General features: G+C 39.5%; 1 protein-coding gene across 6 annotated transcripts in view; it reads left to right on the forward strand.

Moving 5' to 3' along the window:
• HAPLN1 (hyaluronan and proteoglycan link protein 1) overlaps positions 1-22,700 on the forward strand; it is a 114,735-nt gene extending 92,035 nt beyond the window's left edge. For 5 of the 6 annotated variants that reach the window (XM_050329116.1, XM_050329118.1, XM_050329119.1 and 2 more), the window contains 3 exons: positions 3,850-4,224; positions 11,638-11,940; positions 19,844-22,700. In XM_050329116.1, coding sequence (XP_050185073.1) covers positions 3,850-4,224; positions 11,638-11,940; positions 19,844-20,133 — 968 coding nt within the window. In that variant the 3' untranslated portion in view covers positions 20,134-22,700. The remainder of the gene's footprint in view (positions 1-3,849; positions 4,225-11,637; positions 11,941-19,843) is intronic. The other variant, XM_050329121.1, reaches the window with a different exon arrangement.
• The last annotated feature ends 740 nt before the right edge of the window (positions 22,701-23,440 follow it).

Genomic DNA, 23,440 nt, shown 5'->3' on the forward strand with positions numbered 1-23,440 from the left:
ATATGCCCGCAAGGCTGAAAGCCCCACCTGGGAAACCTTTCTCATCCTGCTTCTGCCCTTGGAGTTGAGACCAGAGCCAATCACTAGGCTGTTGCCATCTCTATTCCCGAGAGAAGAAACAGCTGGAAGTTGCTCAAGACCGTTTGTCCATCCTCTGAGGCTCTGGAGTGGCCATGCCAGTGATCTGCCTTGTCTCCAGCAAGAATCCAAGCCATCCTGTTGCAGATAGCTCCTTAAAGATGGTTAAAACCTCTTTAATTTGGGGATTTCAGAGCTTACAGTTGTTTGACCATTCACCCTACAAGTTATCTGATGCTACTTCTGGGGAAAAAGAATTATTATCTTCCTCAAGTGACATGCTGGACTCTGTGACAACACTCATGTGTCCCATGCCTTTCCTTCTTGCTGTCATTGTTTAGATATTCCTGCCATTTAGAGACAAAGATAATTTTATTCATGAGGGGGAGACTTGTCAGAAACACCATGAGGAAATCTGTCAGGGAGCTACTCTGACAACTCTTCAGAAGAGTGTTAACTCCATCTTCATGACCAGATCACAATAGATCAGTTGTCATTATATTAAAGATCCCAGAAAGCAGGAGTCATTACTCATTTGAGCTGACTTTCACAGCAGTAAGCCAGAGAGCTGTATCCAGAGTGCTAAACATATTGTACACTAAGGGATTCTGGTTTACTTTGTCTTTGTTTTGTTGTGATTTGGTGTTTTGTGGGGTTTTTTTTGTTTTTTTTTTTTTAATTCATCAACTCCAGGAAGACTGAGACCATTTATTTTGCCACGCTCCCAAAAATGTGCAGTTAGGTGAATTTGGCCCTGCTTCTGGCTGGCTACTGGACAATAAAGACCTCTTGGCCTCTTGCCAAACCCCAGTCATCTCATTTTTAATCCTGAATCCCTGCTGCCTGCGTATCGTCTAGCCCAAATAAAAACTATGCATCATTCCCAGTCTGATACCTTCTTTTCCTCGAAAGCCAGAGATTTTTCCTCCCACCCTAGATCTGGAAGCAGCAGTGGTATAATTTTCTTCCAGAAAGGCACATCATCTCTTTTTCTGTAAAAAAGAACTGGCTATTAGAACATTCAAGGACATGGACATATTTCAAGCGTTGCATCTCCCTTGTAGTCTCCAGGGACTTGGGAGATGATCTGAGATGAGAAAAGCCGGGTTTTCCTCTCTTTCCTAGGTTGTCATCAGGTAATGGCTGCTGCAAAGGTTCAGAAGAGCTGGGAAGCAGCCAGGAGGGAGGAACACCACCCCATTATGATGCTGACACTGGAGTCAGAGGTGACAGTGCTCTGGGCAAGTCTCCAGGCCTTGCTGGCACAGGAGAGCTGTTGTTAGAAAGACAGACCATTAGCAGCCTGAGTCAGACTCTCCTAATACAACTTGACTATTCCAGTGTGAAAGTCCCAACATAGCTGAGCTCTTATTCAGATTTCTCGGTAATAACCACCCCAAAACATAACATTTCTCCTCCCAAGTTGTACAGGAGTCTGTGGAGCGTCTTTGTCCCCAGAGGAAACAGAAAAACTTGCAGACAAACTGTGCTGGCTGTATTCGCTTTCCTGCTTCTCCTCCTCCTATGGAAACTGTTGGTAACACTTTCTATGGTGCCTTGCCTCACATCACCTCTCTCCTTGGATGCTCTCCTCTGAAAGGGGGAAGATGGGTTACTGGAGCAGTCCTAAGCCTCTGGGAAGAAGGGCAGTGGGAAAGAACACCATTTATATGTGGCTGCAGGGCATCTGCTCTGCAGCAATGATTTTTTACTAGGCAGGAAGGCCACTCATCCTGATAAAACACTTTTCAGTGCTCCAGCTTGTTAATTCTTGAGGAAGCTGGGGCCTTGTCCTGCACAGGCAATAGCAATGCTCCTGACACAGCACCTCTTGATAAAGAGCTATACCTTTGGGACACCTGCTTTTCCTTAAGCAGATTTGGACAAAGAAAGATTGTCTTTGCAATTATCACTCCTGAATGTGTTTGCATAACTACAAAAAGCTACGTTACCCTATGGTCTCTTCTGCTACTTGGTACGGTTAGTGTGGACAAGGAGTGAAATCCAGTTGAGGCTGCAGTATAGGCAAATATATCATTCATCTGCAGACCTGTCAACAAGGCTCAGAAGCCTGGGACTGTCTGGAGATACTTATGAGCTACAAATCTGAAAATCTCCCTTCACTCCCTGCAGCTGTGAACACACCACAGACTCCTGCAGTGCTGTGGACAGGCATCATCACCTAAACCTCATCACCTAAACCTTGTCTGTCAGCCCATCTCCATCCCAGTCCTCCCCTCCTTCAGTCATCCACATCTCTCTAGCTGATTATATTTTTCCATGCTTTTCTGTGATTTTGTCTGGCCAATCCATATTCATCCCCAGGGATGCCAGCAGAAAACTGCTGCTGGACTTCAGCGGCCTCTGCTTTTGGGAGCTTATCCCAAATGGTTTTTGCTGAATTTAGAGAGAGCTGGACCGAACCTCAGAGCCTGGAATCACATTTCTAAGCAGTTACAGTGACTTGCTGAATGCACATGGGGACTTGCAAAGTCTTTCTTCGCAACCTGTTACGCAGACTGATGTTTCCCCAGTGAGCTGGTGGTACATTGCTGGTTTCAATCGATGTCTCAGTGGCCAAGGACAGCTGCACCAACAGAATCACTGAGCTTGCTGAATCAATTTTGCAAACTTTGCATGAGTTGAGAGGTAAGAGATACCAAAAGATGTGTCCCACTTTTGGACACATCTGCTGACTGCCACATGAGATGTGCATTTCCCAGAGTTTTCCCTGTAAAACCCACAGAGACTCAGAGTTGGGAGCGAGCACCTTCTCCAGCTGATTGTCATAAGTTTAATAATTTCACAGAGCAACAGCTGCTGTAGTGACCTAGCAGAGAGAAGGAAAGCAGGAAGTCTGGGGTGAGGAAAAGAGGAGCCAGACAGTTAAATACAGGTTTGAGTGAAAAGTGAGATCAAAATATCAGAGATTAAATAGTGACAAGTATGAAAAAACACATGAGGAAAAACAAGGCTGAGATGATGAAAAAAATGGGCAGGAGAGGATCAGATTTTACATTTGAAAATAAACTGGACTTCCTTATTCTGCTCAGAAGAGGAACTCATACTCAAAAGTTAGAATAAAATGCAAATAGAAAATGTCTAAAATATCTATTTTAGAATTATGCTGACACTTTTCATATAAATAGTGTTGTTTGGTACTGTAATGGTTTTTCTGATTTGTGAGTGTGATTCACTGCATCCCAGACTGTGAGGAGCTTTGTATGCTGTTGCTTGGATAAGCTGAGCCCATGGAGAAAAATTAAATAATGAAAAAAAAAACACCAGCATTGGGACACAGCTCTTGAACAACTCACAGGAAAACACGGAATGTTTGTGTGGAGTCTTTTATGGATGACGACATTCATCCGTCAGTTATACAATTCTGTAAATATATTTACACAACTCCATCTTCCTGACTGTGGGGTATATAGGAGAGAGATATATATATACTCACTATATACACACACACACACACACATATATATATATATATATATATATATATGAGAGAGATATATATACATACATACAGCCTCTGCCTGAATGGGGTGGGCACAGACATACTTGCAGCTAAGTAAATAATTATTTACAACTGGTTTACCCACCATTCTACTGCATAGGTTGAAAATGACTGCAGACCTAATGACACTGCAGACCTAATGTATAAAGTAGCTGATGGTTTTTATGGCATTGATTCCAGCCATTTTGTAAAAGGAAAACTAATTCTTTGGGTGTGTGTTTTCCTTTGTTCTTCTTCTTGAATCCCAGCAGAAAACGGACCCCGTCTACTTGTCGTAGCAGAACAAGCCAAAATCTTCTCTCACCGGGGTGGCAACATCACACTGCCATGTAAATTCTACCACGAACACACATCAACAGCTGGCTCAGGAACCCACAAAATCCGGGTCAAGTGGACCAAACTCACCTACGATTACCTCAAGGAACTGGATGTTTTCGTGGCCATGGGGCACCACAGGAAGAGCTATGGGAGTTACCAGGGGAGGGTGTTCCTGAGGGAGAGCAGCGAGAATGACGCCTCCCTCGTAATCACAAACATAATGCTGGAGGACTACGGGAGGTACAAGTGTGAGGTGATTGAGGGACTGGAGGATGACACAGCAGTGGTGACTCTGAACTTGGAAGGTAGGTACTGCCTGAATTATACTCTAAGTCAGATTTAGGTAGTGTTAAATACCTGATTTTTTTTTTTTTTTCTCCTTGTATTGCTAATATTGTATTATCAGTGATAACAGCAAGCTGAGGAGCAGAATTCATTGTGCTCTGGGGAATCTTGGCCTGACAGCCCATGACAACAATCATAAATTAGAAGAACATTAGGCTTGCTGTAACTTATGCAAGCCTACAGCATATTCAGCTACCAGTGAGACCTGGTGTAAGAGTAGCCAAAAAAGAATGAGCAAACACAGTATGAAGAACTTCACATTTTTTTAATTTGCTCCTGTCATTTTGTAGAAGTAACTGGGTCTTTTTACCTAGGCAAAATTACATTAAATTTTCCCCTAATGGTAATTTTATAAAACTTCAGGACATTTTAGATTATGAAGCAAATACAAATCTTTCTTGCAAAGATGAAAAAGTAGTTACCCAGAGACAATGCTTTTGGTTTTTTCCATCCTTATAATGGTGTAAAATAGATCTGTGTTGTCTGTCAAGACGCTTCCTACATGTCGTCTCTAGTTATTTCCCTCAGCAATATTCTTGAAAACTGTAGAGCACAAAGCATTTGAAAAATTAGAGAAATAGGTTCAAAGAGGACCAAAAATTCAGCTTGCCTTCCTTCTTGTGAAATTCAGATAAATTCTATGAGTTTCAATGTATGTAAATGAGTGTTTGACCTTTTTTTTCCCCCAAAGCACTGCACTGAACACAGGAGTAAACTAAACGTTTCGTGAATATTACTTATACTTACCAGCAAGTGTGTGCCAGAGGGATCCTTATACAAAAGGAAAGGAAAGCTTGGTACAAATGCAAATGTACACACAAGAAATCTGTATCTGAAAGGCAATATTTGATTGATTCTAGAGTAAGAAAGCAATGAGGAATCTTTTCTATACTGCATAGAGTAAGGCCACTGAAAAAAAAAAAAAAAGGAGATTTTCTACCCTTTTTACTGTTACTGTTTTGTAATACAGCACCAGCCCATTGGATACAAGGTCAGGGTCCCTCCTCCAAAATATGAAATTCATAAGGATAGGAGGAATCATATTTCTTCAGCCAAGTATGTCCCAATCTGTGCTCAAAGGAAAATTTATGTATTTTGACTAGTGTCTGGCTAACATAAGATTTAAAAGATTTTTGTCAGACATGGGAAAGATGTGAGACATTCCTTTCTGACATTATGGAATGATGTTTCATAAACTGTCAGGAACATCTCCTTTGCAAATCCTCATGGTAAAACTTAACCTTTCAAGTGAGGTAAGAGCAGGGACAGTGTCAGTCCTGCTTATGTCAACTAAATCCAGTGATTCTGGGTCTATGATACACTTCAATTTCCTAATAAAATTATTAGAATTAAAATGTACTAATATTACAATGGAGATATATATAGCTGAAGGGATATATCCCTTTGTTTGCAAGGGACTGTGCTTATTTTTTTAACTTATCTGGACCTTTACATAGTGATGGTATCAAATGCATTAACTTAATGTATTTGAGCAAAACAGAGCAGATCAAAGGAGGGGGCAAATCAGTATTTGAACAAAAATTAAAACATATATCAGCCCATTCCAGCATTCTACGTGTCTGCTGTAAATAAGCAGGTTAATCTCACAGTGGGAAGGATTTGCATCAATAGCCTGATGTCCTGAGATGGTGGCCTTAAGGATGTTAATTGGCAGCAAGACAAAGCCATTTACATACAGGAATGCCCACTAACAGTGCAGAGCATGGCTCTCATGTGAGGTCCCTGAACAAGCAGCATTGCTTTGGCTTGGTGGAAGCATGGTCGTGTATCAATATGGAGATTGTTGACCTCAACCTCAATAGACCTTTTTTCTTCTCCCACTGTGATGGTGCTTTATTCTTACTAGACTGGAAGGCCTTCTGGGATTGTCATTAAATTAACTGTTCATAATAACTAGGTACATTTAGCTTTGAAATTAGATTTAGTCTGTGTTTGTTACATTTTTGTGGTATGTTTTCTTCACTGTTATTTAATGCAGAATTTAATGCACACTAGTGAGGCAGTGCTGCCTACCAGCAAAAGCTCAGAACTAGAATTCACTGCAGTTTTACACAACCACCAGCTTTAAGAACAATTCAGTCAGGTCAGGATTATCATCTTGTTTATAGCCTGAAGTACAAGGACTGATCAAGGTTTTGCTGGGCCCAAGAGCTGGAAGTGTCAGGTAGTACAGAAAGCAGAACATTTTCTGTATTGACCTCCTCACCAAAACCATTTTCTCTCTGAAGTGGTCTTACTCTTCTCCTGCATATAAAAAAAATGTATCATGAGTTTTACACTCTCTGTTAAATATTCTGAAAGTCAAAAACTTCACAAATTAAAAGGTCTCCATGGGCAGGCAGATAATCCTGTCAAGAGTCATAAGCAAAGAAAGAATTCTCAGCTTACATTAAATTTCCTTTATGGTGGTGTTTTACTGTTCTACACTAAATTTTCTTAATGTTAATGCTTTACTAGTTTATTTTCTTGTGAATGCTTGGCACTGTAATGAATCTCACTGCATCAGAGTGGTGTGTTTGGCTTCCCAGGCACGTGAGGGCTCCAGCACTGGCCCTCAGGTGTATTACTCAGGCATAGGTTGAGTGTATTATTCCTTCATGAGATCCGTGGGAGAGGTGAAAAAGAAAGTGGTACAGTGCTAAACTGCCAAAGACAAATTTTTATTCTATTAGAAGTTTTTTAATAGTTTCTGTCTTTAGAGAGAAGTGATTACTGAACACATCAACTTTGCAATACAGGCTGTAAAATAATTACTTTTGACATCCAACACTAACAGAAATATGAAGATCTAGATAAAGCTATTAAAAACCTCTGGTCTTCAGCTGGCTATAAGCAAAGGGGAATTCAAAGCTGAAACCAATATGAAACCAACTCCATGCTCTCAAGAGCAGGAAAAATCAGATTTAGCCTAATGCTGTATGTCATATTTCTTTCTTCTGTGTATTGCTGTTACATTCATACACAAAAAACATCCTCTCTGGGATAATCTGTTCTACTCTGTTGAAAAACTGGTTTTATGGGACACACTTTGTTGATCCCTCGAACAGAGCAAAAAGTCTTGTAAAAGCCAACAGGGGGTTGTCAAGAGTAAGTCATGACAGACCAAAGTAATTCCTTCCGTGACAGGGTAACAAGTCCTAGCAGACACATCTGTGTTTGCACGTGCTGTGGGAAACGGTCCTTGAAAGATGTAGGAGAAATAAAATTTAAAAAAATTATCAGGAAATGATGACCCAAAAGGAAAATGCTGAAAAAATTAGGGCTAATATTAGCCCAAGAAGAGCAAGGGAAGAAAACAGTCCTCAAATTTTGATAAAGGCTGTAGAAACATAAGTGAATAATACACCTTAGGCCAGACAAGTCTAATTCCTATGTTTTTATATGTCAGAAATAAGCAACCCCACTGACAGCATGGTTATGGGATGCTGCGGGCTGCAGGGACACTATTTCAACCCTCAGTTTTGTTTTTAGGGAGGATTGATACCTGCTGACAGCTGGCAGCCCACCCTGTATCTGAGTAATCAGACATCTGACAGTCCTGACAGGCAAGAAAATGGAGGCAGAGTTTCTGTGAGAGACTTAACAGGTTTTACAGAATTTTAGAAATCCAGCATGGAAACATTTTGCCATCGAGTGCATGATCCTGCCAGCATAAAACTGTACCCTACAGTATAGTATATAGCAAACCCTACTGTTACCTCTTGTTTACACTGGCTACAAGAAAACTTACTTTTCTGTTCAGGCTAGAACTCAAGGAAACCCATTTCTTTACCCTGGCTCTGGAAGAACCTTCCCACCCCACCCCCCTCCCCCAATATGGGTCAACAGAAATTTGTGTTATTTTGTCCTGCATGTCAATACTTTTAAAACTGCCAATTGTGTGTGGTGCTGGCTTAATAGACACCTATAAATTGTTACAGGAGTTGAACTTTCTAAGGTTATTTTCTCACCTTGCTGTCTTGTGTAAATGTTATAGCTCCTTGCACCAACAATATGTCTGAAGCAACTGAGTAATTGCACCAAATTTTAGGGGTTACCTGCTTACAAGACTTTGACTTACAGAGAACATGCAAACATATTACTCAAAAACCACAGTAACTAGAGCAAAGTTGTGGATTTGTGCACTTGAATGTAAGGCATTCATGGAAATACAGGCATTCCTATGGGGAGGATAACCTGTACACTCAGTTCTTATGTTCTGATTTGGTTGAAATCCTAATTTCCACTACAGTATTCTGGACTACAGTTACTTCGCCATAGGCGCCTCCAGCAAGCCTCATCCACCCCTCCTTTTTCACTAACAGATTTATTCTCCTTTGAGTTGATATGTCTCAAGTTCTTCCTCTCTCTTTTTGGAGCCAAAGAGGTCTTTCCCTAGAGGTAGGACCCATTCCAGAGCACCAGGGGTTTGGGAGAGAAGCTTATATTGTAGATTAGCATCCCCATGCAGGCTCCACGTGTCGCTCAGCTGCTTCCTCAGGGCAGGGAGAGGAATCACAAAGGTCAGGTTAAGGCTCCTCAGCTCCCTCTTCCCAAGAACTAACCAGATTTCAACCTTCTGGGGCTGGAAGTTTTTATCTTCCTCCATTTTTTAAACTGAGTTTGTTAGCATTTGGACATGGGTGTTTTGTCTAGTGGCAGAACACAGGGCTGGAGTCAGGAGTTTAGATTCAGTCTGTACTTTTGGCAACAGTAACAAGCCGTGGAACAGCTTTTGTCCGCTCAGTAACAGGTGGTATGGATTATCCCTTGACGGGTTTGCAAGATCCAAGACTGAACAAGGCGCTCTGTAGTTAACTAAAGTTCAGCACTGATAAAATGTAAGGAAGGAAAGATGAACAGTAAGATCTAACTATGAATTTCAGCTAAGTTTGATAGCGGAATGAAGGGGAAAAAAATTAACAAAAAGGCAAGATCATGCAAAGCTGCACAAAACACACACACAGTCAATTTTCCTCTGCAGAATCGCCCATGGCCACCCCTGACCGCAGGGTGAAATTAATGCTAATCAGTTGCAGGCTTGTACTGCAGATGAACTCGAACAAAAAATGGGTTTCTATGCAGTCTACTCAAATATAACCCAAAGCTAATATTACAGTTTAGTGCATATTTATGTTATGAAAACATCATGTCCCAAACTGTCAAACCCAGATTTGTAACACATTTACATATATACTTAACCCCTTTTAAAGAGTGGTTTGGGAAACCTTAAGGAATCAAATATGTTTAAATAGTTTTAAATTAATTCTTGCTCAGTTTTTAGAGATATGCAAGCTTATATCTTGATTAAAAATTACTCACCTCTGCTTATTTTAGGGGGTTTTTTTACATGTATATGCAAATCAGACACATGTACTGTACAAGGAATTGGTTGTCTGGGGAAATGTGGTTCTGGAAAAATAATAAGTATTGGAGTTCTAATAAAATAATAAAGCTTTGATTCCTATGACATTTGCTAAATTTTTATTATAGCCAGTGATATTTATATCCACTAGCACTTGGGAAGAGTGAATAAATTTTTTTATAGAGATGAAGGAAAAACAGAGATCCAGAAAAATATGAAACATCTTCAGCTTCTTGTTTATGAAGCTACAGTTTACACACATGCTGTGTTACATTACATTCATGCTTTATGGCTCAGAACAGCCCATAAGTGAAACACCTTTTAACAAAGGATTTACGAAAGGAAGGAGGTGAAGCAGACTCTCTAGCTAATTGCTGCAGGAGAGCAAAATATTGTTTATTATTACCCTGCCAAGTTTACATTTGCATGCTTTATTTTCTTGGACCAAGTTCCTGAGGTTTAGTAATAACAAAGATTTTTATCAAAAATAACACTTCTTGGACGATAGAGGGGCGAGGGAGAGAAGGGAAAGAAAGAGGACTTTAAGATACTGGTGGAATAGACACAGAGATGGGTTTGAATGTTTGAAAAGGAGAGTGATTTCATCCCATGGTGACAGTCCTGCATGACCACAGTGTAATTTCTCTGTTCTAGTTCTCACTGCCCCAAGGACAAGGAAATTGTCATAGGCAGGAGGATTCATCAGCAGGGAGAAAGTAAAAATAAAGATTGATGTTTATACCAGTGCAAAGTTTTTGGCTCGTGTGTTGCCTTGTCATCAGTCCCTCTGCTTCCTACAACACTCAGTTCCATATAGAGGTTTGAAGATAAGCAATTCATAGCTGGGTCTTCTCTTGACACCATTTTATTTTAGTGTATTCAGAGACTGGGCTAAAGCCAACTGTAAAATTTAGATCTGGATTAAGCTTCTAAACCCTGCAAAGGATTAGGGTGGTCTTATCCAAACCTTCATTTCAAGTCTCTCTCTTTTATCAAAACCACTTGGGGAGGTGGTTCCTCAGTGTTTCCTGAAACATCTTTCCAAGAAGTAATGTTTAACGTCAGATCTTTTCTATAAAACAACTAGAAAATATAATGTAGAAAAATCTGTCAGATAAGAGCAATGTCTGAGATTAGGTGTTACTTCTGAAGCAATTCTGAATCATTTTCCATGTTCTCTTGGATGTCCTCTGTTGTGAGAAGATCTCTCTGCTGTACCTGTCTGAAATGGTTCAGCATGAATGAGCATCAGAAAGGGCTTTGGGATGGCCTGTGGCTGGTCCTCCAAGGTGGAAGGAAGCATTTGGCAGGTCCACAAGCAAACAAAATGCAACTGTCTTGAAATTCTGAGGAAGTATTCACAAGGGCACATGTAAAGAACAGAACAGAGTTCTCTTTTATGTCAATCAAAACATTTCATTTTAATGTCTATGAGTAAAAAGAAATAATTCATAGAAAGAGTTCAAAAATTTCTTTTTTATTTTTTTGAAATGACTGCTAGGAAATCCCCAAATCCCATTAAAAAAAGATAAATTCAAATTAAAATAATAATAATAAAAAAGTAGAATGAGGCTAGGGTTTAATTTATTTATTGTTAAATGAGAATTTTGTCTTGCAAGGGATGAAGTTCTCTTTTCTGACAAAAAAAAAAGAAATGGAGTTGCAAAATTCTATCCTGCTCTGCTCCTCTTTAAGCACTGTGGGTGCACAAGGGTGAGATTACTGTATGACAGCAAAGCTGGGGATGGGAACAGTGTCCAGACCTGGCATGGTTCCCATTGGGAAAGGGATGGGGCTGCTGGGAGATGAGTCGGCTAGGTAAGGCAGCATCCCTATTCCCTTCCCAAACCCAGCTCTGATGTGCTGCTGACAGAGTGTTTTCCCCTAGCAATAACACTACAGTCCTGACACGCATCATGGAGTTTAACCTTTATTTCTCTTTCTGGTGGCTGTAGAACCTGTTTCCTCTTTTGGTGCCTAGTGATGCTCCCTCCTTCCCCCACTACAGGTGTGGTGTTCCCTTACTCCCCACGCCTGGGGCGGTACAACCTGAACTTCCACGAGGCTCAGCGGGCGTGCATGGAGCAGGACTCCGTCGTCGCCTCCTTTGACCAGCTCTACGATGCCTGGAGGTCGGGGCTGGACTGGTGCAATGCTGGCTGGCTCAGCGATGGATCTGTGCAGTACCCTATCACCAAGCCCCGGGAGCCCTGTGGAGGGAAGAACACAGTGCCCGGGGTCAGGAATTACGGGTTCTGGGACAAAGAAAAAAGCCGATACGACGTTTTCTGCTTCACTTCCAACTTCAACGGTAAGAACTTTCTTCACCCCCACCTCACAAATGACTCTTTCTGTGCTTAGGCAAGAAACTCTGCTGGCAGAGAGTGGTATTTGATTTGAAAGAGCTTATGTTGGGCTTGGAAGCTGTTGAATTTACGGGGACACATGTGCAGAGTAATGTCGTCTTTGCCCCGTGCTCACATAGGTCATTTTTACAACTCAAGACTTGTATTGGCAGGAGTGCCTAATATTTCCACTTTCACCCCATTAAAATTTATATGTACCCTTTCAATGTTAATATGTGTCCAGTTTAATTCAGTTAAAGTTATGAAGGAACCTGCGTTAATTAATTTAGTTTTCCTGTTGAGTTCAATTACACTTCAACTCACATTGCTTCAATATATCCCCAAAACAAAATTCATCACTTCCTCTGTACTGCAGTGTCAGGCAGCTCCTGCTCATGTACCAGGTCTAATATGACTAATACTTAATTATCAGAAAATCTTTTTCTAGCTTTATTCCTTAATAACTTAGATTCTTAATCTTAGCACGCTGCCAAAACCCCATTCACTTTTGCTCTGAGGTTGTACTGCTGTAAACCTTATTTTAACAACTGCAAGCTTTTTTTTCTGTTAGTAGTTGTTACTTTATGTATAAAATCAAATTAAATGGCTTGCTCTCAGCTTGCTATCATTTCAGGTTTTATCTAGTGGTTGGAAAGGACTTAGCGTTGCTGTGAATGAGAGCAAGGCTGCAAGTGCACATGTGCACAAGGAGTCTACAATCCTCTACAGCATCCTACTTGTGGATAATTCCTACACAACTTTGCACATGTTTGGCTTGCAGCCCACCCAGACCATGGGATATGCCCTTTTTTTGTTTATGTACAGATTGCTTATTCACAGTGAAGCAGTTTTGTCTACAGCACAGCAAAAAATAAATATAAGCCTTGCTTTCAGAAGATATACTCTAGTGCTAAGTGTGCTCCACTCTTTCTCAAAAAAAAAAAAATATTCCTCAAACCAACAATATTAAATTAGTCTGCTGCATCATTTCATGAGATACTGGCTCATTTTTTTCTTCATTTATCCAAGGTGAAATCCTAAAGGAACTCATCTCCTATATGCAGATTTAACCCTGTACTATAGAAATAGCATTAAGGAATAAAATAATCAGGGAAAAATAATTAAAATATGCTGGCTGCACTATTTATAATGTTCGTGACTACTGCTCACTAGTCACCACTCTTTTACACAGTAGAGGATGGACAGTGTCTCTTAAGGAAAGAGAAATATAATTTCTGGGGGGAAAAAAAAGAAAAAGAAGTATTGACATAAATATTGTCTGTGCAGTGCCACAGCAAAGAGAGAGAAAGAGGGAGAAAGAGGAATGAGGTGAGGATAAGGTATACAGGAAGGAGAACAATCAAAGACAAGACATGTATTTCAACCTTGATAAGTTTGTTAGACTGATGTGCAAGACAGAGCACTACAGAGCAATATAGCTGTCTCCCTTTGTCTCTCACTCTTTCTCTGCCTCTCTCTCTTTATATATATATATAGATATAGATACATTTAAATATATATATATATGTGTGGGTATGTGTGTGTGTGTTCCCCACAACTCAGCGCCATGTCAGTCTCTCAAGAAATCAGCAGAAAATCTGGACTTCTGCTTCTCTCGGTATCCATTTCCTTAACTCACGAGATCACACTGTGCTCACACATCCCTGCTGTGCTCGCCACTATTCATGTCCTAAGCTCACCTCAGTACCTAAAATTAACCCAACCCCTCTCCCAAAAATGCCAGCTCCCTGTTTTCAGCTCAGGACTTTGAATAGCTTAAACATATGTTTAATGGCATATGTTGACTTTCTCAGTGTAAAGGGAAAAGTTTTATAATAACCCATTTTGCCACCGGGCTGGAATTGCCAGTTTCCAAAAATAATGGCTACAGGCAAAAAACCCTATTTCTGCAATAGACAATATTGGTTCTCACAGCTCAGGAACAGCTAAGGAAAATGAGAAGTAGTCAGGAGACCCTGCATTCCCAGCAGTAGCAGTGACTGCTGAAGTGTCCTGATTGTATGAAACAGAGGAGCCTTCAGCTTTATGTAAGGGAGCTGGGAAAATCCCAAGGGCCTCAGGATCAGGGAAGCGTAAGGTGAGCTCGAAAAAAGTGTCAGTTGTAGGAGTTTCTATTAAAAAAAACCAGTCGAGTGAGGTTTAGAATTCCGTTAACTAGGTTCTTTTAGGGAAAGAAATCCCCCCAAAAATTACAGTTTCAGGGATCATTAAAAAAAAAACGAAAAAGAAAAAAAAGGGTTCCATTATAAATAATTCAGCAGTCAAACCAAAAAACTCTTTGTCTGAAATACATGCAAACATATTTTTTACCTGAAGAAGAAATGTAAAAAAGAAGACATATATTTAACCATTAAGGTAAAAAAATGAAACTGTAGTCATCAATGCAGTGAATTCAAATCCAAGCTCAGCGTTTTCACTCTGGAGCTGTTGGATTCCCTCTTTGATGAGCTGGATGCACAAAAACATACTGGTTAAAATGTTTCACCATAATGAAAAATTCTACTTGCATTTCTGCTACCTGCACAGGGAATTTGTTTGAGCAAAACATGTTTACAATGCAATATAAAATAATCTTTTTATTTTATGAAATTACCCTCTACAGTGTCTTTTCTTAGACTAGGCAAATGCAATACTTGTACATTTTGTTCTGCCTGTATAACTGATTTATACTCAAATTTTTCTGTTGTTTCATAGAAGATCTGTCCATGTCCTGTGCCCAAAACAAGGAAAATGTTTCATGCCCTTTAAATCTAGTAGTACTAGCAAATTACCAGTTTTTAAGAATATATAGAGATGTGTTTCACCAAACAATGAAAAGAATAATATTTAGCCTAATGTTATCTATGAAATCCATCAAAATATTGTAAAATAACATGATTTTTTTTCTACCTGCACTGAACAGCAACATTTCTCCATCTGTTTTAACATACCTTGTTTTGATAAAGGCTATTGAAAATTAATATACACAAGTGGGAAGTATCTAACTTAACTGTGAAAATTCCAAAACTGGAATTCTAAAATTCCAAGTTGAAATTTCCTGGTGCCTGAGGACTAAGCTCTGCTCCCTCATAGCTAATTCCTCCTTCTCTTGTCCTTCATAGTGGGAGCCACTATAGTCCATGTTGTCCTTAGGAAAGCTGAAGGTTCCTGACAACCTGCCATAGTCCAAAGTTTTGCCAGGACTGCAGACAACCATAATTTATTTTCCTGCCTTATCCCAAGGAATGGGGGTGTTCCCCTTCCATTCAATTTGGAGGAATAAATGCAGATGAATCCTTTTGTTACAGTCTTCTCCACAGAGCCTAAAAAGCATAGGAAAAGTAATATATAATGGAAGAGCTGAGTGGTTATTCTTTGTTTAGTTTCAAAGGGCTTCTGAAGGAGAACATCTGTTTTTTTTGAAACAGAAACCATGTGAATATTTCACACTGAAAAGTGCTAAATGAGCTAAATGAAAACATATTTATCAGCTCCTCTCTAATTAAGCACTTTCAAAGAAAAAAACCCATAAGGTACAAGTAGAGCTTGCATCACACTTTCTGCTCATTAACATGCATTTTGTTATATACTTTGAAGCCAGAACCATGGTGCATAATTGATCTTCCATCAGCTCTAGGAGAACCAAGTAAAAATCTCATGTTGACAAAGAATACAAAGAATTTAGGGGTCATGTTAAAAGCACCTGTTTTTACAGTAATGCATGGTAAATTCCTCTGTCATTTAAATGGGAGAAAAGTGTGGGAAGTCCTATCTGGATAATGCTTATTTGACCATTGCAGAGTATTTTATTGCTGGGAACATGTAGCCTTTGTTTAAAAAAAGAAACACAAACCCAAAATAAAATTACATACCTTTTATTAGAAGTGGGTGCTTCTAAGTTGGTACTGGAGTATTTAAAAAAAAATATTCCCAGATATTTAATTCAAAATCAGCTGTCTGAGATGAACACTGGATATCAAAATACTTATCAGGTCTTAACCCTGTGTCTTTTTTTCATAAAAAAAACCCCTGACTGATAAACTTCTCAATTTAGAGCTGAGCTTGGAGAAATCTCCAAGGATGGATCATCCCTCAAACTCCCAGTCAAAAGAGTGTGGGGTATTTAGGTCAGTTACTGGAGTTTTCCTGTTTAAGCTGTTCTGCTACATGCAAAAAGCTTAATATAGCTATTCTAAGGGGTTTGATTAGGTTTGCATAAACCCTCTGCCCCATAATTTGGTTGTGAGAAGAAAAAAACAAGCAATGCTATCCTCTGTCAGAGTGACCCAAATGCCAGGTATTAATGAGAGAGAGACAGTTAATTCCTCCCTCTCCCTCCACATCAATTAATAAATACTAAGATTGAACAGCTAGGAGTCCTTCTCACCCGTTATCAGGGGGAAACTGCAAACCTGTATGGAGTTTATTAAAGGAGTATTATGTAATCTGGATACACATTGTACCCCTGTAGAGTTTGCTATTAAATTTCTCTTGTTTAATGAAGGGGCAGAGTATTAGGGTTTTTATTACTGATGTCATATGTCAAAAGCCTGACCTCACTGCAAATCCCTAGAAAATTACATTCCATGGACATATGGTTTGAAGAGGAGCTAATAAGCTAGGTGAAGTCTAGACCCCTGTTCCCCTAAGTCTGAAATCCTATTTGCTTAGCAGAAACCTCTTGATAGCATATCAATAAGAGTTTTCCACTTAAAATTCTCTTTACCTCATAAATTCTCTCAACTTGCTGTGATGGAGTTGGGAAAGTGTTTTACAAAGGGATAGATTATCTGTTCTCAATAGTTTTCTGTAGAAATATTGTAGATTGTCTCTGACAGCAATGAAATTTTTTAAAAGTTTCTCTTCTACCAAAGCTACAATGTAAATACCTTTCGTTAAATTGTTCTTGTCTTGTGTACAATTTCCAACCTTTAGAAACAGTTAATTCAATTATATTGTCATCTAACCTGACTTTCCTGTACTTAGAAAAAACAAACAAACAAAAAAAACTGTGTGTTTTTCACAGGAATCTGAATCTTACACTACTCTTAGCTTGCTCACCACTTTTTTTGTCACTGAGAGAATGATCTCAAACTGAGCAGAGTTCTGTGCATTTGCCTATTTTTTACGAGGCAGAAAAAGGATATTGTTCTGGAATACATTCTTAATTAAGAAGTAAAGAGTGTGCTCTGGAATTAGAATATCCCCACATGAATAAAGTCCTTTTTTTCATCCAACATGCCTCTTCAGGAACAGAGTGAAAAGTGGTGAGTTCATGTGAAAATTATTATACCTTCAAAAAAACTCACTATTCCTCTGCAATCCACTTTGTGTCAAATCAGTGATGATAAATAACTCCAGGTATAATGAATTAAATGCTTACAATGAATGTTTATTACCTTGATAAATGAAATCAATATTATTGCTGCTTATGGATTAGTAGGGGAGACTTTTTGAACTTTATTTGCTGGCATATATTTTAATTATCTCGAGACAGAGGCACATTTTTCTTAGTAGCACTATCAGTTCAGTGTTGTGTTACAGTGAGCATGTACCCTTTGGTGCCTAAAGAGAAACAGAGCTGCAGAACTGCTGATGTAGTCTTTCAACAGGCATGATTTTGCTCTAGCATGGGCTCAAATTCTCCTTCAGAGAAGCTGTTCAATACCTTGGCCTTTTTACAAAAAAAAAAAAAACCAAAAAAAAACCCACCAAAAAAAGAAAACAGAACAGAACAAAACAAAACAAAAAAAAACCAAAACAAAAAAAAACCCACAGCCCCCCCCCCCAAAAAAAACCCACCAAAAAGCAAGAAACAAAATAAAATAAATTGTTTTTAATCAGAAACAAGGTCACCACCTTGTTAGAGAGCAGATGATGTGTTGCTTTCAGCCACCCACCCTCACATGCTATCAAAGGCTAGATCTTGCTGTCAAGAGGAAAACTCACAAGTATTTTTGCTATTTCAAGCTAATACTGAGATCATAACATAGACTGCTTTGGGTATTTCTGATTTCCCTCCCTGACAGTAAAGTACAGCTGTAGGAGATCTGCTCTGCCTGAAAGCTACAGGGTTCCTCAGATGCTTCACTGCTCTGTCATCGTCATCATGTTAGAAATGCATCCAGGACCATAAAGTTAAATGCAGAGCAGGGTCCCTCAGCCAAATCTCGCCATCCTTCTTCCCTGATATTTTTCTTTCTGTTTTTTATACCTCTGAGGGTGAAAATCACAGAATCAGAGAATGGTTTGGGTCAGAAGGGATCTTAAATCTCACCTGGTTCCAAATTCTCCACCATGGGCAGGGCCAATTCCTACTAGACCAGGTTGCTCAGAGCCCCACCTAATGCAGTTTTGAACACTTCCAGGGATGAACAGTTCAGTTACCATTGGGCATAAGTACAGATGCGGGATCCCATCAGTATGGGGGATGCCATACGGTATGGGGATGCCATACTTTGATACCAGCAGAAATAAACATAACCTGCATTTTTTTTTCATTCAAATAGTCTGTTTTCTGTACCTAGGTTAGTTTTTTCACTTTTTCCTTTTTTTACTCCTGATATTTATCAACTCACCATAAAAAAATCACAACATTTTTAACAGCGCAGCATCCAAACAGCACAGTCCAAAATCAAGCACTGTTTGACATGATTCTTCAGTGGAACATCTCCACTTCTCCTCAAAAGTCACTGTGCATTATCAACATCACTGTACTCATAGAATTGTTGCCTAAAATCAACTCTTAAAGAGACCTCTAAGATTCAGTTTGTGAGTTTTAGAAGTCAGGCATTCTGTATTTCATCATACTGGGCGCACTGGCAATCATTTTGCCAAATTCATATGTCTCAGCTACAGCTGATATGTCAGCATTACATGATTATTCATTTTGGTTCCCTGCATTCCTGTTACATACTCATGACTTTTCCCAATACTTCTTAGCATATATACACTTGTTGGGTCTCTGAGGGGCTTCATCGAGGGTCTCTGGTGGCCGTGGCTGTCTAGAGCCCCCAAAATTCTAAGTTTGGGGGCCAACATTAAGTTCTTAGACCAATTCTTAAGTTCTAAGAGTAAATTGACTCTTAAGTTCTAAGACAGACTTCTTCTGTAAGATAGTACTCTTGGTTATAGAGCAACTTGGTGTTGCTTGGTTGCTTTGGTTCCCTTCTTCATTGTTTCTTTACTTTTCTTGGCTGGTTTCTTTAAATCACTTGTCTCAGCTATACATAATTTTCCATAGTACATTCTTTTGCAAACAACATTAGTTCTTGTGACATCTCTAAATCCAGATATAAGAATCATTGCCTCATTGACTCATTAAGACTCATTGAGATCACCAAGCCCAACCTTCACACCGCCAACACCTCTGATAATGCCTTAAGAATCTTAAGATTTGTAGCTTGTAGATTTTTAATATAGCTGTATTATAGATTCAAACACTTTAAAATAGCAGTTAGCAGCTACTAAAACCCTTTTCTCAAGTTTTGTGCCAAATTCTTGAAATTCTTCAAGTTTTTGTTTAACATTCTTTTCAAGGAAAAAGATTTTAACGAGTACATCTTGTCTGGGACAGACATGTACCTAGAAAGATATAATAAGGTATCGTTGTAGTTAAAGCAACCTATAAGGCCTGGAAAACTTGGAGAAGATCCAAAGAAGGCTGAAGATGATGATGGTGGAGAAGGAAGGGGTCTTGAGATCTCCGGCTTAATTCTGGGGAGGGACAGACCTGAGGGAGGTTCTGGGGGCAGACAATTTTCAGGGTGGAGGTATCCATTAGATATGATAACTGATTAGTGCTACAAAATTGTAGGAGCCCTATGCTGTATCGTGGCATCACCTCTTTCCCTTCTTTCCCCCTGCCAGGCCGTTTTTACTACCTGATCCACCCGATCAAGCTGACGTACGACGAGGCTGTGCAGGCGTGCCTGAAGGACGGGGCCCAGATCGCCAAGGTGGGGCAGATTTTCGCCGCCTGGAAGCTGCTGGGGTATGACCGGTGCGACGCGGGGTGGCTGGCAGATGGCAGCGTGCGCTACCCCATCTCCCGGCCCCGCAAGCGCTGCAGCCCCAGCGAGGCCGCCGTGCGCTTCGTCGGCTTCCCTGACAAGAAGCACAAGCTGTACGGGGTCTACTGCTTCAGGGCCTACAACTGAAAGATATAAAAACCCCTAGAGCACGGAAAAGTCTTTAAAAAAGTCATCAGGAACGTGTTTGAAAGATTTTATTTTTTTTTGTATGAACTCATGCAAGTTTGCCAAAACTGTGATAAACCTCTTTTACTTATTGTGAAGAGTTGTTTTCATAAACTCAACCCATTAATCTGTTTGTTTTTTCAGTTTGTTTAGTTTTTGGTTTTGGTTTGTTTTTTTTTTTTAATGTTAGTGTTTTTGTAAAAATATCATTCCATAGCTATTTTAAATTAATATAATTTAATGGAAGCTCTAGGTAAGGAACTTTTAGATTCAAATTCTTTATGGCTACATCATCCCAACAAATTTTTTTCTTTTTTTTTTTTGTGAATGGGGCATGCAATAGAGCTTGAACAATTGCTAGGGCACAATTATGGAGTGTAAGGCTACTCAAAGCAGAAGCTTTTAAAAGCACAGATTTTACATATTTGTACTAGTTTGAGAAACACTGCAAATTGATTATATCAGGAATTTTAACGTAAGATAATCTTTTTGTTAAAGGGGATCAGTGAGGTTTCGCAGAGAAACCTCACAAAAATATATGTTAGCAAATAACTGTTTTCACTGGTTCACATGGGAACAAAAGAGAGTTTAACAAAAGCAGCTAAAACAGTCCACCAAAATAGGACTAGTTTTACAATTTAAAATCTTGCCTTTCTAAAAATAAGCTTGTGATCCCATGTATAGGAAGAAGCACAATTAGTTCTCCTGAACGTTTCAATTGTGGTTTCGTTGTGTATAAATAAATGAGTGAATAATTACTAATGAGAAAACCCTGTTTTCTTCTTAACTTCGATTAAAGATGCCTGAGAAGTGTTGTATTACCTTTGAGTAGCTTTACTGAGCTATTTTTAAACTCTTAAAGGCCATTTGCTAAGCAGCATAATAGCATCTACTCAGGGCAGTTGTATAAATGAACTGCTGGACAGAGAAATTGTAAACTTTAGCAGCTTGATTTTACATTAACCTTTGAAATGTTATTGTCTTAATGGAAGAACATTAAAATATTTAATATTTCTCAGTTATTTACACATCACAGGAAATAAAAATTAGAAAAATATTTTCGATTATGAAGTCTTAAACCAACACTATTAAATAAAATCTGAAACCAGACATCAAGTTTTAGAAGAGAAACACTTCATTTCCTCACATCTTATTTCTATCTAAAGAGTACATCTGTTTTTTAAACTATCAATGAAAAATAAAAATAGTATTGCTAGCCCTGAATTATTTAGTTAGTCCTCCTTAGAGTTAACAAAAAATAGAACTATTGAAATGCTTCTTTTCACTAAATCTGCAGTGGTCTAGGAGGAAGATGTTTACCTATATCTACCAGTGTCAAAGATAAACATTCACTGAGCATGGTGCCTAGGATTTTCAGAGCTGCCTAAAGCACTAGGTCCTCCCTAAATAACAGTTTGAGGGAATTTGGATTTCTAATGCAAACCTGTTTTGGGATGCAGCAATTCTTGGTGCTCATCTTCAGATACCTTAATGCAACCAGTTTTTCAGAGAGCAGGTGCTCAACGCTTTCTGAAAATTTACTCCACTTATGGTGTCTCAAGCTGGATATCCAAAAAAAAAGAAAAAAAAAGAAAAAAAAACCAACAAAACAAAACAAAAAAGAGGCCACTGACTGAAAGTATCTTGGTCTTGGGTAATCTCTTAAGCAGTTTTTGATGTTCTCTATCCAGTGTTGCTTCTACCACTTAAAAATGGAGAACTCTTTTTCCTACTCTATGCTTGCTGACTATGAAGATTTCAGAGGACCAACATTTGTATTTACGCAAAGTTTTGTAGCTTCCCATTGTTTTCATATTTAAATGAGAATATAGTGGTATTTATCCAAGTAGGACAAAACCTGTATACTATCATGAATGGTTTGGTGTAGTTATTTTCCCATGGACGTGAGCAAATAAATCTCTTTCCCAGAGTAGTTGTGGTCCTGTTTTAAAATTCTGTGAACAAACCAGGAGCAACATATGGAAAGGGGCCATAGGGTAAGAGACAATTTATTGGAGTTCCTTCCCATCGAGCTCAGAGGCAAATTTCCATCCTTCTGAGGACATTTGCATCCTCTGTGGACATTTCCTCACATTGTACAGATGGAGCAATCTCAGTGCCAACCCCCCACTTTTTGTAATCCACTAGGAATTGGATTTCCTTGAAACATTCTCCCTTATCTATAAATAGAGACTTACTGTAGGTTAAGCCCCCCAAACCATGTAATCTTTTTTTGAACAGCCTTTTTTTAAATCAGTGTCCATTTCACACGTTTTGTCAGGCCTTTCAGAACCTTTTCTGAACTGTTTGAAGTAACCAGTGGAAATGGAAAGAGAAATGTCAAATATACAACCAGGATAATGAAGGGGGTTTCAAGAGTGGACCATGGCCACAAGGAATACATGTTATTCCCCCATCCAACCTTCAGAGAATTGGAAAAAAGACAGACTATTCCATAGTTCTTTTCTGAAGCTTGGACAGGGCAGTTATGGGATGGGAAAAGCTGTAGAGAATGTCCCAGTAGTTACCCCAGCTAGATCCAGACCTCCTGTAGAGAGGGGAGCCTTCTGCAGCTGGCTCTATCCTCCCTAAACTCCTGCTAGGTCTGGAGGAGGCTGCATGGCTGTCTTATTGCACAGAGGTGAAGAGACTTTCATGAAATTTATTTGTTTCCTTATTTTTTTTACCTCTCCAAGGAAATCCCTTGCTGGGTTTTTCACGCAGACACATCTTGTCTTCTTTTTTTTTTTTTTTTTTTTTTTTTTTTTTTTTAAGCAGGAATGGGGATTATATTTTGCCTGCATTAAAAAAAAAAACCATAAAATGAAATGTATACACCCAACCCCCTTAGTGGGGCTGGCTGAAGTGCCCTCACTGCTAGACCAAAGGCACTGCGGGAAAGGCAACTTCAGCCTTTCCACCAACTCTGCAATGCTCTGGAGATGGCCGGTCAGGTCCTAAAATCACAGCAATCTCAGGCTTGCTCTAGCTTAATGCTTCCTGTGTCCACACCTTCCCAGGGCTGCCGCTGTGACAGCCCCGTGTGTAGCATCCCCCTCAAAACTTACCCTTGCTTTGTGCACCCCCCCAAAAAAAACCAGGCCGGTTGCTGAGCAGGCTCTGCACCACCCAGGTGATCTACCTCCAGCTTGGCAGCACAAGGGTTTAGGTCTGCAGAGAGGCGCTGAGCTGGTGTGTGCGTGGTCACAGAAACGGCCAATTTTATTTCATTTAATGCCTGTAAAGGCTGCGTCGGAAGATGTTGCTT

The sequence above is a fragment of the Myiozetetes cayanensis genome, unplaced genomic scaffold (assembly GCF_022539395.1).
Source record: "Myiozetetes cayanensis isolate MyiCay16 unplaced genomic scaffold, myiCay2020 scf4, whole genome shotgun sequence".
NCBI lineage: Eukaryota > Metazoa > Chordata > Aves > Passeriformes > Tyrannidae > Myiozetetes > Myiozetetes cayanensis.